The sequence below is a fragment of the Camelina sativa genome, chromosome 14 (genome assembly GCF_000633955.1).
Source record: "Camelina sativa cultivar DH55 chromosome 14, Cs, whole genome shotgun sequence".
NCBI lineage: Eukaryota > Viridiplantae > Streptophyta > Magnoliopsida > Brassicales > Brassicaceae > Camelina > Camelina sativa.
This window is the reverse complement of record NC_025698.1, coordinates 3871701-3885389: the sequence shown is the minus strand read 5'-3', so window position 1 is coordinate 3885389 and position 13689 is coordinate 3871701. Positions and strand designations below refer to the sequence as shown.

Below are 13689 nucleotides of genomic sequence, written 5' to 3'. Positions count from 1 at the left end.
GGAAATGCTGCCACAAGTTCAAAGAATGAAGGACATGGAGAAGAAGATTGGGAGTTTGAAACTTCTTTCTTTGCGGAGGAAGTGGATCTTGATGATGGAAGAGAGGAAGACTCAATAAAAGAATTTGCACTCACCGCTGTATGCGATCACTCAGTCGACTACAAAAATGATTGGATCGTTGACTCTGGGTGTTCAAATCATATGACAGGAGATGTGTCAAAATTAGTGAACATCACAAAATACAATGGAGATCGTGTTATTATAACAGCTGATAACACACAATTGCCAATAGCCCATGTTGGTGAGACAAATCTACCACAAAAGAATGGACATGAAGAAATTCAACTTCGAAATGTTTACCATGTCCCAGGAATGAAGAAGAACCTGTTATCCGTACCCCAACTCACAAGTGCAGGCAACTACGTACTGTTTGGTCCAGAAGATGTGAAGGTGTATCGAGAATTAAAAATTATTGGCACACCGTTCATAGAAGGACCAAAAATGAGGGCTATTTATGTGATGTCAGCAGAAGAAGCCTATGTTGAAAAAACGAGGAGAAGTGACACTGGCGACTTGTGGCATGCACGACTCGGACATGTCAATTACAGCAAATTAAAGATTATGATGCAGAAGTCGATGTTGAAGGGACTCCCACAACTTGAGATGAACCATGAGATTGTGTGCGCAGGATGCCAATATGGTAAGGCACATCAATTGCCTTACAAGGATTCAAATTTTAAAGCTAAGGAGCCGTTGGAGCTGGTTCATTCAGATTTGCTGGGAAAAATCAAACAACCATCAACACGTGGTTATCAATATTTGATAACCTTTATTGATGATTTTTCAAGATACGTATGGGTTTATTTTCTAAAGCATAAAGATGAGGCTTTAGAAAAATTTAAAGAATTCAAGACCACAGTAGAACGTGAGCTCGGTAAAACGATCAAGTGCCTACGCACTGATAATGGAGGAGAATACACTTCAAACGAGTTTAACAACTACCTTAAGGAGGTTAATATTCGGAGACAACTCACTTGTGCAAAAACTCCACAACAAAATGGAGTAGCCGAAAGAAAGAATCGCCACCTCGCAGAAATTTGTCGAAGTCTTCTGCACGCTAAGAACGTTGATACAAGATTTTGGGCAGAATGCATGAAGACGGGTGTTTATATCACCAATAGGCTGCCACAACCAAGATTGGAGTTTGTTTCACCATTTCAGAAGTTATATGATGTGAAACCAACGGTCAGTTACTTTCGAGTATTTGGATGTGTGTGCTATGTTTTTATTGCCGATGAAGATCGCAGTAAATTTGACAAGAAGGCCATTCGCTGCATTTTTGTGGGATACGACGAACAAAAGAAAGGCTGGAGATGTTGTGATCCCAATACAAACAAGATATATGTCTCACGAAATGTTGTATTCGATGAGGCATCTTCGTGGTGGGCAAACAAGGTAGCTTTACCAGATACGCATGAGTTGCAAGAAAAATTACAAACGAAGTTACAACTAGAATCGTCTCCTGGCAATGAAGACACAGAAGAACAGTTACCGTCACCTCAATCGAACGTTGGATCCAAGTCAAGAAGCCCTTGGAAAACAGGTGTTCATGAAACACCAAATGAAGTGGAGACCACTCAACAAGAAGAACAACAAGTGGAGCCAGTACAACCTCAACTACGAAGGTCTATAAGAGAAAGACGTAAAAATCCAAAGTACATAAATGCTGCGTATGCTGAAGTTAAAGAGCCAACTACATTCGAAGAAGCGTCAAGGAATCCAGAATGGAGAAAAGCTATGGAAGAAGAAATTTTGGCACTAAAACAAAATCAAACTTGGAATTTAGTGCCTAAACCGGAAGGTGTTAAACCAATATCCTGCAAATGGGTTTACAAGCTGAAAACTCTTCCAGACGGTACAATCGAACGATACAAGGCCCGATTAGTTGTACGTGGATTTTCTCAAGAGTATGGTATAGACTATGATGAGACATTTAGTCCAGTGGCAAAGATAACCACAGTTCGTGTGCTACTAGCACTAGCCGCAAGTAAGTCATGGAATTTATGGCAGATGGATGTGAAGAACGCTTTTCTAAATGGAGAACTTGATCGTGAAATTTATATTGATCAACCCCAAGGATTCGTAAATCACGAAAAACCAGAGTATGTGTGCAAATTAAAGAAGGCTTTGTATGGTTTAAAGCAGGCGCCTAGAGCATGGTACGGGAAGATTGCGGAGTTTTTAGTCCAAAGTGGTTATCATGTTGCCCCATCAGATTCGAGTCTGTTCGTGAAGATTCAAGGAGAAAAATTATCAATTATTCTTGTATATGTCGATGATATAATCATCACCGGAGATGACACGGGCGAGATTCAAAGGACAAGGGAAAACTTGTTTGTTCGATTTCAAATGAAAGAACTTGGTGAATTAAATCACTTCCTAGGATTGGAAGTTGAAAGAACAAAAGACGGCATATTTCTTGGTCAACAGAAATATGCAAGAGATCTCATTCAGAAGTTTGGGTTAGCTGAGTGTAAACCAATCACTACACCAATGGAGCCAAATTTGAAGTTGTGTGCCTATGATGGAAAAGACTTGGATGATACAACAATGTATCGACAAATCGTAGGTAGTCTTATCTATCTTACTCTTTCTAGACCCGACATAACTTTCGCTGTAGGCGTTGTTAGCAGGTTCATGCAGAAACCGAAGAAACCACACCTTGAAGCAGTTAAAAGAATCTTGAGATATATCAAAGGCACGATTGATTGGGGACTCCTTTACAAGAAAGGAGTACAAAGTAAGCTCAATGGTTATTGCGATGCTGACTATGCTGGAGATCATGACACTCGGAGGTCAACTACTGGATATGTATTTAACCTTGGTTCTGGAGCTATATCATGGTGCAGTAAGAGACAACCTACCGTTTCTCTTTCAACCACAGAAGCAGAATATAGAGCAGGAGCAATGGCAACACAAGAATGTGCTTGGTTGACTCAACTCATGAAAGATTTAAACCAACCGATAGAAGATGGAGTTCCATTACACTGTGACAACCTGTCAGCAGTTCGTTTAGCCGAAAATCCTGTTTTTCATGCTCGAACAAAACATGTGGAGGTACATTATCATTTCTTGCGAGAAAAGGTACTTCAAGGAGATATTGTCATGAAACCAATCAAGACACAAGATCAGGTTGCAGACATCTTTACAAAAAGCTTATCTGCATCTAAGGTTATCGGATTTCGAATGTTACTTGGAATGACTACACGCACAAGGAAAGTTGATAATGAGGGGGAGTGTTAAAAGTAATTCATCATCACTTTCACATGTGCTACAAAGATTTACTGAAAGTCAAAAAGAGAAGGTAATTAAATAGGACGGTGCTTCTATTGTTGAAATAAGAAGTGGTGGTTGTTATGTTTGTCAACAAAAGTGGGCTGCAAGCTTCCTATAAATAGAGAGAGATCAAGCGAGAGCAAATCATCCCATAGCATCCAATATAATAAAGAGAAGTTGCAATACTAAGCAACATATAAATAAGAGAGTGTGTGAGGTTTGGAAAAATAACGAGTGGTGTGAGATTTGAGTGTTTTTACTATAAGTTATAAACTTTGTATTGTGAGTGATTTACAAATAAATATAAGAGTGTTTTATTTAGTTGGCTTATATATTTGTGGTTAATTTATAAATTGTGTATTTACAAGATACCAATTATACTTTAACCCAATATTAAACCGATTAATTTCTCAACACAGTTTGGTGATCAAGCTTATGATTGTTGTGTTATTTAAATAGCGATCAAACAAACATTAAACAAAAGAGTAGTAGTTATAAGTTTGCCATTGAGTTTTTTTTCTTTTTTCTTTTTGGCCTCTTCATATTTTTTTTATGCTTTAATAACATCTTTTTCAATGTAGCTAGTAGTTGTATTTTTTATGCTTTAATAACATATTTTGTTGGGTACGTGAATTTTCCATAACGGGAACATAATCATTCAAATCGTATTTCAATGATTTATTGTTAGTCGGTTAATTAATCTAATGTCAATAGCTATAAGCTGATTATTGTTAGGTATGGGTTGAATATGCATGTTGAACAAAACATGTATATCAAGTAGTCCGGTACTACTGAAATATACATAACTACAACTATATCAATCTTTCTATTTACTCAAATTTGAAGATTAATGTATTTATTTGATTAAGCATGTAATAAACCCATCCAAACTATTATTCAACAAATACATTAATTAAATAGATTTATTGTTTATAAATGCAAGATTTCTCTAGTATTTACAATCCTAATATTTTTGAATTTTAAAATTGCAATTATCATAATATAATGGAAAATTTGCAAATAAAAACAATAAAAAGAAACTAGCCTAAAACATCACCAAACTTGTACCGGAGTTGTCCTCTGATCTCCGTCTTCGGATCTCTCTTTATCCATCGCTGGTCGTTTTTTAAGCACTTTTCCTTTTACCAAGTGTTACTTTCTTAATTTTGATTTTTATGGTTCTATGTAAGTATATATTCTTATTTTTTTTTAGCAAATATGGCTGGTTATTCTCACCTAATTTAATTACCCCCTTTTTTTTAATCACACCCCAATCGCTTTTAAATAATTTGCCATTAATGTTTTCGCTAAAACACAAATACAATTGGCCAACATGGACAACAATTTATTTAATGCATTGTTGAGGTTTATTGTAAACAGAAAGCAAATTAGACTCAAACATGTCATGGGTTGAGAACGGGTATTGAACCCTATGAGATCTAATCTCCCGTTGTTCCTAAGTGGTAGAGCGGTCGGCTGTTAACTGATCGGTCGTACCCCCAACCATCACACTGTCGGATCCCACATAAGGAAAAAGCCTATATGATTGGGCGAACTCTTCCTTTCTTTTCATTGTCAATCACATAAATCCCGCAAGGGAATCCACAAGACTGAGAAGAAAACCGTCTGAGCCAGACTTAGCTACCAAGGATACCGATACCGGAAGATTTTCGTGTAGCCCTAATGGTATGCTCACCTATCAAGGGAACAAACACTAGAGGATCAGACCGGTTCTTATTAACCGACTCCACAAGAAGGCATATATTGGAATCTTGTTATATTACCTGACAGAATCCAGAAACGCCAGCGATCGACAACAAGCTGAAGGCTTTGCTGCTGAAAGATTCAAGTGCAGCCACATCAGCTTTGAGATGCGGTGGAGGACCTGGTACCGTTGGAATCACTAACACACCTTTCTCCTACAAAAAGCAGTAAAACTTGGTATGATTCATATTTAACTGGTCACCAGTCTGGTAAGTGTTTTCAATCATAACCGAAGGAAACCAAACCCATAAGCAGAGAAACAAAAGAAATCCATATAATATTTCCTACAAAACCGAATTCGAACCGAATTAAAACCTATTCCACAGAATCTGTACATAAACCAAACCGAAAACCGGATTGGACACTTTCCTAAACTTGTTAATAAGTTTTTAACGGACTGGAAGATATAGAAACAGGTTGTACCCCGAGCAAAGTTGAAAGAGCCGTCTTAAGTTCGGATTTCACGGATCGGCAATGGTCTATCTTCTCATCGGACGTCCTGATAGCTACCTCCATCAATGCTGATAATTGAGGACCAAACTCTGGTTTCACCGACGAGACCCATGCACTGTGGTTTGTCTTGAATTCATGCCTTAAGTTTGGTTTATGACTAGGTAATTATTAGAAATCGAATCAATCGATATAGAACGTAGATGAGATAGATGTTCTTACGTACATTACTGACAATAGCATTGAACTCGATAGAGCCATGAGAGACGGAATGCTGAACTCTTGTTGTGTCGTGACATCGTCACTTGTCATGAAATGTTTAAGGCTAGGGACATTCTCTTCAATGTACTCTCCAAGATTCACCTTCTTTACTACAATCTTGCCTTGATACAGAGCAAAAACATTTGACTTCTCTTTCAACAAAAAAATACAAGTTATTTTGATGGTTATTAGTTAGTACCTCCAAACGAATTTTCCACGGCTCCAACGAGAGGCTGCACCAACAAATCACGTGATATACTACACAGCTTGAAGCAGTCATCAGCGATAATCAGTTGATCTGGTTCGATGCACTTCAGGTGAGGCTGCTCCAGAAGAACAGAGCCTACACGTTTCAAAGTGGCGGTTTCCCGAGCAAACCATCCTAAAGATAATGTTGGAACCATCAATATATATCAAGATTTGGTTTTTAACCAACAAAGATCTCGGTTTTTAGTTGTCTTTACCCACTGTATCGAGGCTCTGAGCCAGTGGAGTAACTCCGGCAGTGGAAACAGCATTGTGTGATGGCCGGAAACCAAAAATGCCACAGTAAGATGCTGGAACTCGTACACTCCCTCCGGTATCAGTTCCTGTTTGCTCAAAAACAGAACATCAAGAAACAAATTAGACAGAACAACAACAAAAACTCACTCTTTGATCAGTAATGATATTAGTATGCTCATAACTCGTATGGAATTTTTTTGCTAAACTCACCGATAGAAAAATCCACAAGACGAGCAGCTACAGCTACGGCTGAGCCACTAGACGATCCGCCAGGCAATCTATCGGAAGCAATCGGGTTTCTGGGAGTCCCATAATGCACATTATCTCCATTTATACTGCAAATTAAGTAGCATATATATATCATGCCCAAAAACGTAACAAGCCTAGTCTAATAGCCATTGTTGAGGACTATTTGTTAAGATGTCCTGGTTTGAGCATTCTCAAAGTCTCTATAAACCAGAGAAGAAAGTGGAATTGAACCTGCAAGCCATTTCATCCATAATGGTAAATCCTAAAGCGGTGGCACCAGCTTCTAAGAGAGATGAAACTGCAGGAGCCGTGGAAGTAGCTGCCGAGTGCGTCCTTAACCAATCCGGATTACCAAAACCGGTTACGTGTCCTTCCACATCGAAACTGATTAAACCAAAACAAGAAGCTCAAAAAATGAATTGACAAAAAAAGTAAAATGGTGGACAGAGGAAACACTGATTGTATCTTTCAGATGGATGGATATCATCTTACATATCTTTAATGGCAAAGGTAAGACTCTGTAGAGAAGGAGAAAACAAGGAAGGAGGAGTTGGAGAAATTGTTAATTTCTCAATGAAAGCTCCATAATCATTATCAGTCGCCATTGATGCTGTTCCCGTTCTGACGAGTGACGAGGTCTAGTACTTAGATTATATAACCAAGTAAAGCATTTTTCTGGTTTTGGTTTTGTTCTTTTATTAATAAAAAAGGTAAATATAAAAGTAAAGCTTGTTGTAATAATACATAAAGATAAAGCTATCACAATTCACAACAATTGTTAACTTAACAAGGATCAAGGATACAGGGGCCAGGTCATTTTTTTTTCCCCTTATGTTTATTGTCCCTTTGTTTTTGTTTTTTTGTCGTCTCATAAATTAGAGACCACGCTTATGATCAAACATTAAACAAAACAGTACTTCGTGTAGTTTAGTTTGCCACATAAGATTTTGTACAACTTATTGCCAATTATATTTTATGCTTTAGTTACATATTTTGTTGGGTAGGTGAGTTTGTCGTTACGCGGACAGAATCACTCAAATCGCACATTTTCAATGATTTATATTGTTAATCGGTTGTGATTAATCTAACGTTCAAATAAGCTGATTATTAGGTATGGGTTGGGTATTACCGTATACATGTAGTTACTACTGGTATATACATAACTAATTAAATCAATCATTCAACTTACTCAACATTTGAAGATTAATGGTTTTAATTAATTAAATAGATATTGCATATAATAATAAACCCATACAAAATATTATTCAACAAATACATTAATTAAATAGATATATTAAGAATATATAAATTAATAAAACAAAGTATAATTATTAATAAAAGAAAATAAATATTTTCACATAGAAAAAATAAATTTGGCATCTCGCCAGAATAATCTGATGACATCACCTGTTTTGAGCTGTCTTGCATCTCTGAGAAGGTTCCACCCACTTCCTATAAAATAACCTGTTTGGTCTTCTCCCAAATTTACCCAATATGAATTGTTATTATCCACAATTTCTACTTGAATGCCCTTGTGAGGTATTGGAACTCCAGTCTTATTTATTATGTCGTTAACTTTTTTTTTTGGCAAAACGCAAACGACCAATTTGACTAGCATCGCATTCTGTTAATTGTTTTTCTATCATTATAATATCAATCGGATTCATTTTACTTAATTTTTAAGTGTCTTAGAAATATAACTAAGAATGTTTTTGAAAAATGAAATATTGAGGAGTTTGAAGAGTTCAACCCATTATCATATCTATATATATAGTTCTCAGCCAAAATAAAGTTCATTGGCTTTTTAAATGTTTATTTGAACAATATTAATTTTATCAAAAACAAAACTCTAAATTTAGTAAATTTTATGGATTCTAAATTAGCATAGTATTAATTTTATATATTTACAACTTTATAGGTTAAATTGATCATATATTTCTTATTATGCTAAAATTGTATTTACAATAACCTTATTTTTAGTTTATTTAAAAAAAAAAAATCAAGCTTAATATTTTTCCAAGCCCTCTAAAAAGTGTGCATCTTTGACATCTAATTTTGATCTAGTTTTTTTTACAATACCTTATACTATTTTTTTTTACATTAATCATATATTTCTTATTCTGCTAAAATTGTATTTACAATAACTTTTTTTTTAGTTTTTTTTTTTTTAAATTCTTCTCAAGCTTATTATTTTTCCAAGCCCTCTAAAAAGTGTGCATTATATCTTTGACATCTAATATTTCTCTAGTTTTTTTACAATATCTTCTACTATTATTTTCACATTAATCATATATTTCTTATTTTGCTAAAATTGTATTTACAATAACCTTATCTTTAGTTATTTAAAAAAAAAAATTTCCCAAGCTTAATATCTAAGAAACATAAACTCCATTAATATTAGAAAAGCCTCTTTTCCAATCCCTATAAAAAGTGTGCATTATATCTTTGACATCTAATATTTCTCTAGTTTTTTACAATATCTTCTACTATTATTTTTGACATTAATCATATATTTCTTATTATGCTAAAATTTTATTTACAATAACCTTATTTTTAGTTTATTTTTTTAAAAAAATATTCTTCTCAAGCTTAATATTTTTCCAAGCCCTCTAAAAAGTGTGCATTATATCTTTGATATCTAATATTTCTCTAGTTTTTTTTACAATATATTCTACTATTATTTTCACATTAATCATATATTTCTTATTATGCTAAAATTGTTTTGACAATAACCTTATCTTTAGTTATTTAAAAAAAAAATCTTCTCAAGCTTAATATCTAAGAAACATAAACTCCATTAATATTAGAAAAGCCTCTTTTCCAAGCCCTCTAAAAAGTGTGCATTATATCTTTGACATCTAATATTTCTCTAATTTTTTACAATATCTTCTACTATTATTTTTGACATTAATATTTTTCAATTTCGAAATCGCTATTAAAGAACAACATGAAACCATCNAAAAAAAAAAAAAAAAAAAAAAAAAAAAAAAAAAAAAAAAAAAAAAAAAAAAAAAAAAAAAAAAAAAAAAAAAACAGAAAGCAAATTAAATACGGTCAAACATGTCAATCATATAATTCACCAAAAAAAAAGAAAATTCACCCCAAAAAAAAGACATGTCAATCAATCATATATAATAAGTTAAGTTCCGCAAGGGAATCCACAAGACTGAGAAGAAAACCGTCTGAGCCATACGTAGCTACCAAGGATACCGATACCGGAAGATTTTCGTGTAGCCCTAATGGTATACTCACCTATCAAGATATGGAAATTAAAACATCAGACCGGTTCTTATTAACCGATTCCATGAAGGCATATATTGGTTTCTTGTTATATTACCTGACAGAATCCAGATACGCCGGCGATGGACAACAAGCTGAAGGCTCTGCTGCGGAAAGATTCAAGTGCAGCCACATCAGCTTTCAGATGCGGTGGAGGACCTGGTACCGTTGGAATCACCAACACACCTTTCTCCTACAAAAAGCGAAAACTGGATTGGACACTTTCCTTATTTCAATGATTGACATACCTAAATTTGTTAAAAGTTTTTAAGTCTGAGAGAAATAGGAACAAGTTTGTACCCCAAGCAAAGTTGATAGAGCCGCTTTAAGTTCGGATTTTACAGACCGGCAAAGGTCGATCTTCTCGTCGGACGTGTTGATAGCTTCCTCAATCCGTGCTGATATTCCAGGACCAAACTCTGGCTTCACCGACGAGACCCATTCACCATGGTTTATCTTAAACTCATACCTAAACTTATGGTTATGCCTATGTACGGAAAGAAATCGATAGAGAGTAAATGAGAAAGATGTTCGTACCTCTGTAACAATCTCATTGAACTCGATAGAGCCATGAGAGACGGAATGCTGAACTCTTGTTGTGTCGTGACATCGTGACTTGTCATGAAATGTTTAAGGCTAGGAACATTCTCTTCAATGTATTCTCCAAGATTCACCTTCTTTACTACAGTGTTGCCTTGATACAAAACAAGATCATCAAGGAATAAACTCTGACTTCTCTTTCAACAAAAGGCTAACAAGTTGTTCTGATGGTTATTAGTTATACCTCCAAACAACTTTTCCACGGATCCAACCAGAGGCTGCACCAACATATCACGTGGTACACTACACAGCTTGAAGCAGTCATCCGCGATGATCAGTTGATCTGGTTTGATGCAGTTCAAGTGAGGCTTCTCCAAAAGAACACTACCTACACGTTTCAAAGTAGCTGTGTCCCGAGCAAACCATCCTACATACAATGTTGAAACAAACCATCAATATTTAGACTCGGTTTTTAACCATTAACATCTTGGTTTTTAGTTGTCGTTACCAACTGTGTCGAAGCTCTGAGCCATTGGAGTAACTCCTGCAGTGGAAACAGCATTATGTGATGGCCTGAAACCAAAAATGCCACAGTAAGATGCTGGAACTCGTACACTCCCTCCGGTATCAGTTCCTGCTTGATCAAAAACAGAACATCCAGAAATAAATTAGACAGAAATAACAACAACAACAAAATTTACATTTTGATGAATTCTGATTAGTATGTTTTAACTTATTTAGTATTTTTTTTTTTTAGTTCAACTCACCAATAGAAAAATCCACAAGACGAGCAGCTACAGCTACGGCTGAGCCACTCGATGATCCGCCAGGCACTCTGTCAAAAGCAATCGGGTTTCTCGGAGTCCCATAATGCGCATTTTCTCCGTTTATACTGCAAATTAAGTAACATGATGCACAAAAAGCGTAACAAACCTAGTCTAATACTTAGCGATTCTCAAAGTCTCTAGAAACCAGAAAAAGACTTGGAATTGAACCTGTAAGCCATTTCATCCATGATGGTAATACCCAAAGCGGTGGCACCAGCTTCTAAGAGAGATGAAACTGCAGGAGCGGTGGAAGTAGCTGCCGTATGTGTCCTTAACCAATCCGGGTTACCAAAACCCGTTACGCGTCCTTCCACATCAAAACTGATTCAACCAAACAAGAATCTCAAAAATGAATTGACAAGAAAGTAAAATGGAGGACAGAGGAAATATTGTATTCAAATGAACATCTTACATATCTTTAATGGCAAAAGTAAGACCCAGTAGAGAAGGAGGAAACGAGGAAGGAGGAATTGGAGAAATTGTTAATTTCTCAATGAAAGCTCCAAAATCATTATCTGTCGCCATTGATGCAGTTCCAGGTTCTGACAAGGTTAGATGATAACCAAGTAAAGCTTCTTGAAGATAAAAGGCTACATCACAAATATCAACAAGGATAGAGTGGCCAGGTCATTTTATTTTCTGTCTTTTTCCTCAAGTTTATTGTCCTTACGTTTTATATATCCAACGGCTTCAATCAAATATACTCTATTGATATTAATGTCACAAAGATAGACAAATCAACATTCAAATAAAACAACCCTTGTCAAGCACACTTGGTTTTACAAATTTTACACTCTTTTTGGTTTTCATCCCTAAAATCTCTCCTCCAGAAAGGATCGATAGACATAAACACTTAGATTTCTTCTATAACACCAATTTGAAAATTCTGATATGTTCTTTTCATTTTCTTGTCTAAAGTCTCCTCCTTTCTTAATTCCACCCTGGACGAGACTAGAACTCTGCAGGAAAGAAACGCACAGACTATCACATTTTACTTCAATTACAAGGTAGGCCTAAAAAGAAGCTGGAAAACTCACAGTTTCTTGCTAATTTTCCGAGTCAGGTTGGTCAGGTGCCTGTTGTTGCCACATCGGTTGACCCATATACGGATTAGGTGGGTATGCAGCACCGGGGTTACCCATAACCATTCCCGGGTTCCCAATTGGAGCTGTTCCTGGAGGCAAGTATCCATAAGGGTAACCAGCAGCAGCGGCCTCAGGGACAGTCCCCCTCGGAATACTTCCCAAGACCTCATCCCGGAGATCCTCTCGGGGAACAATATCCACAAGAAAGTCAAAGATATCTGTTCTAGTCACAGCAGCGGCGATATCATTCTTCTGCAGCGTCCTCCTCTTATTCTCCTCAGTGTGGTTCCACGACCTGAGTGTCAGCTCCAAAATGAACATCTCACAGGCCCTTGCAAAGACGACAGGGGCTTCAGCAGAGATCATACGAACATCCTCGTCAGCTTTCATGATTTTCTTGATTCTGGCGAGAGGAAGGCTGTGGTTCTTGAAATCGGTTGTCTTCTCAATATCCTTGAACTGGTTCTCCCAGAAGGCTTGAAGCTGCTGTGCAAGCTGTTGCTGTTGTTGCTGCTGATGGATCTGGTGGAACGCCAGCTGGCCTGGTTGTGTCGCACCCCCGGATACAGTAGCAGCAGTGGTAGTCATGGGATTGGATTGGTATGGGTTTGTTCCGTAGTTGATAGCTCCGGACTGACCATGCTCTTGTTGATCCATTCTCTACCAGAATAAACAACAAAACGTGGTATCAATTCTAAGCTCCTATCATCTGACCAGAATTTAAAAGATTTATATTAAGCAGGAGATAAGGTTTCCCTAAGCAAAAACAAGAATCTACTTAGATATGGTTTAATCAGTATTTCAAGATTAACCCAGAAAATCTAAACAAGTATGCAGACAATAGATTAAACTAGTTACAGAGGAACCCATAAATTTGGTAAGGCAAACAAGAAAATATCGAAAGGGATCGTCTTTAATCACTTTCAACAAAGAATCTCCTAACCCACAACAAATAGAATTGTTCTTACAACACAAAGCCTATTATTTTGTCATGTGAATTCCCATTATGCAAGTAAGAACAGGTCAAATGTTTGAAAAAACAAAAAAAAAAAAAACGATAGTGACCTGTGGAAGGGAGAATCTGAAGTTGATTGATGCCGAAAAAGAAGAATCTGAAGGGGGGAAGAGACAGGTTGATCCTCTTGAGAGTTTTAAGTTTTAAGATCTGTTTAGGGTTTTTGCTGCTTTCCCCTTTGTTTTCGACTTTAACAATGAGGGAAGGAATTATAGAGAAGACAAGAGGGAAGTAAGTGGAAGCTTATAAAAGCTGCTGTCGTGTCAAGCATTGGGCTTATGTCAAGATTCTTCTGCTCTTGTCAGATGATGATTTGTTTTATCTTAATATCATTATTTATTTATTTATTTTCTTGTGATTTAATTGGCAGCCCACTTGA

General features: G+C 36.3%; 3 protein-coding genes and 1 pseudogene across 5 annotated transcripts; all 4 read right to left on the bottom strand.

Annotated features, from left to right (window-relative positions):
- Positions 4613-7252, bottom strand: LOC104739489 (amidase 1-like). The gene is made up of 9 exons (XM_010459865.2): positions 7057-7252; positions 6796-6948; positions 6526-6650; positions 6276-6401; positions 6011-6193; positions 5777-5933; positions 5524-5692; positions 5121-5255; positions 4613-5032 (listed from the first exon to the last, which is right to left on the bottom strand). Exons 1-9 carry the CDS (start codon positions 7167-7169, stop codon positions 4916-4918), a joined length of 1278 nt encoding a protein of 425 aa, XP_010458167.1. The 5' UTR covers positions 7170-7252; the 3' UTR covers positions 4613-4915.
- On the bottom strand, positions 7919-8283 carry LOC104739488 (annotated as a pseudogene).
- On the bottom strand, positions 9595-11828 carry LOC104739487 (amidase 1-like). 2 transcript variants are annotated; one of them, XM_010459864.2, is made up of 9 exons: positions 11623-11828; positions 11379-11531; positions 11151-11275; positions 10892-11017; positions 10628-10810; positions 10381-10537; positions 10144-10312; positions 9902-10036; positions 9595-9816 (listed from the first exon to the last, which is right to left on the bottom strand). In XM_010459864.2, exons 1-9 carry the CDS (start codon positions 11733-11735, stop codon positions 9682-9684), a joined length of 1296 nt encoding a protein of 431 aa, XP_010458166.1. In that variant the 5' UTR covers positions 11736-11828; the 3' UTR covers positions 9595-9681. The 2 variants fall into 2 exon arrangements, 1 of the variants encoding a protein (XP_010458166.1); XR_759997.2 differs by having other exon boundaries at positions 9679-9816; positions 9902-10052.
- On the bottom strand, positions 11900-13547 carry LOC104739486 (nuclear transcription factor Y subunit C-9). 2 transcript variants are annotated; one of them, XM_010459863.2, is made up of 3 exons: positions 13361-13547; positions 12248-13004; positions 11900-12169 (listed from the first exon to the last, which is right to left on the bottom strand). In XM_010459863.2, the coding sequence occupies exon 2, from the start codon at positions 12950-12952 to the stop codon at positions 12257-12259; it is 696 nt and encodes a 231-aa protein (XP_010458165.1). In that variant the 5' UTR covers positions 12953-13004; positions 13361-13547; the 3' UTR covers positions 11900-12169; positions 12248-12256. The 2 variants fall into 2 exon arrangements, with proteins under 2 accessions (XP_010458165.1, XP_010458164.1); XM_010459862.1 differs by having other exon boundaries at positions 12248-12955; positions 13361-13543.

Excerpts from the sequence above, each read along its gene's own strand:
- LOC104739489 (XM_010459865.2), bottom strand. The coding sequence starts at position 7,169 with ATGGCGACTGATAATGATTATGGAGCTTTCATTGAGAAATTAACAATT. Across the intron at positions 6,402-6,525 it reads TCTTGTGGATTTTTCTATCG|GAACTGATACCGGAGGGAGT; the intron begins GTGAGTTTAGCA and ends TTGAGCAAACAG. Across the intron at positions 5,693-5,776 it reads TCAATGCTATTGTCAGTAAT|GCATGAATTCAAGACAAACC; the intron begins GTACGTAAGAAC and ends ACCAAACTTAAG.
- LOC104739487 (XM_010459864.2), bottom strand. The coding sequence starts at position 11,735 with ATGGCGACAGATAATGATTTTGGAGCTTTCATTGAGAAATTAACAATT. Across the intron at positions 11,532-11,622 it reads ACTTTTGCCATTAAAGATAT|TTTTGATGTGGAAGGACGCG; the intron begins GTAAGATGTTCA and ends TGGTTGAATCAG. Across the intron at positions 10,811-10,891 it reads TCAGAGCTTCGACACAGTTG|GATGGTTTGCTCGGGACACA; the intron begins GTAACGACAACT and ends CATTGTATGTAG.
- LOC104739486 (XM_010459863.2), bottom strand. The coding sequence starts at position 12,952 with ATGGATCAACAAGAGCATGGTCAGTCCGGAGCTATCAACTACGGAACA.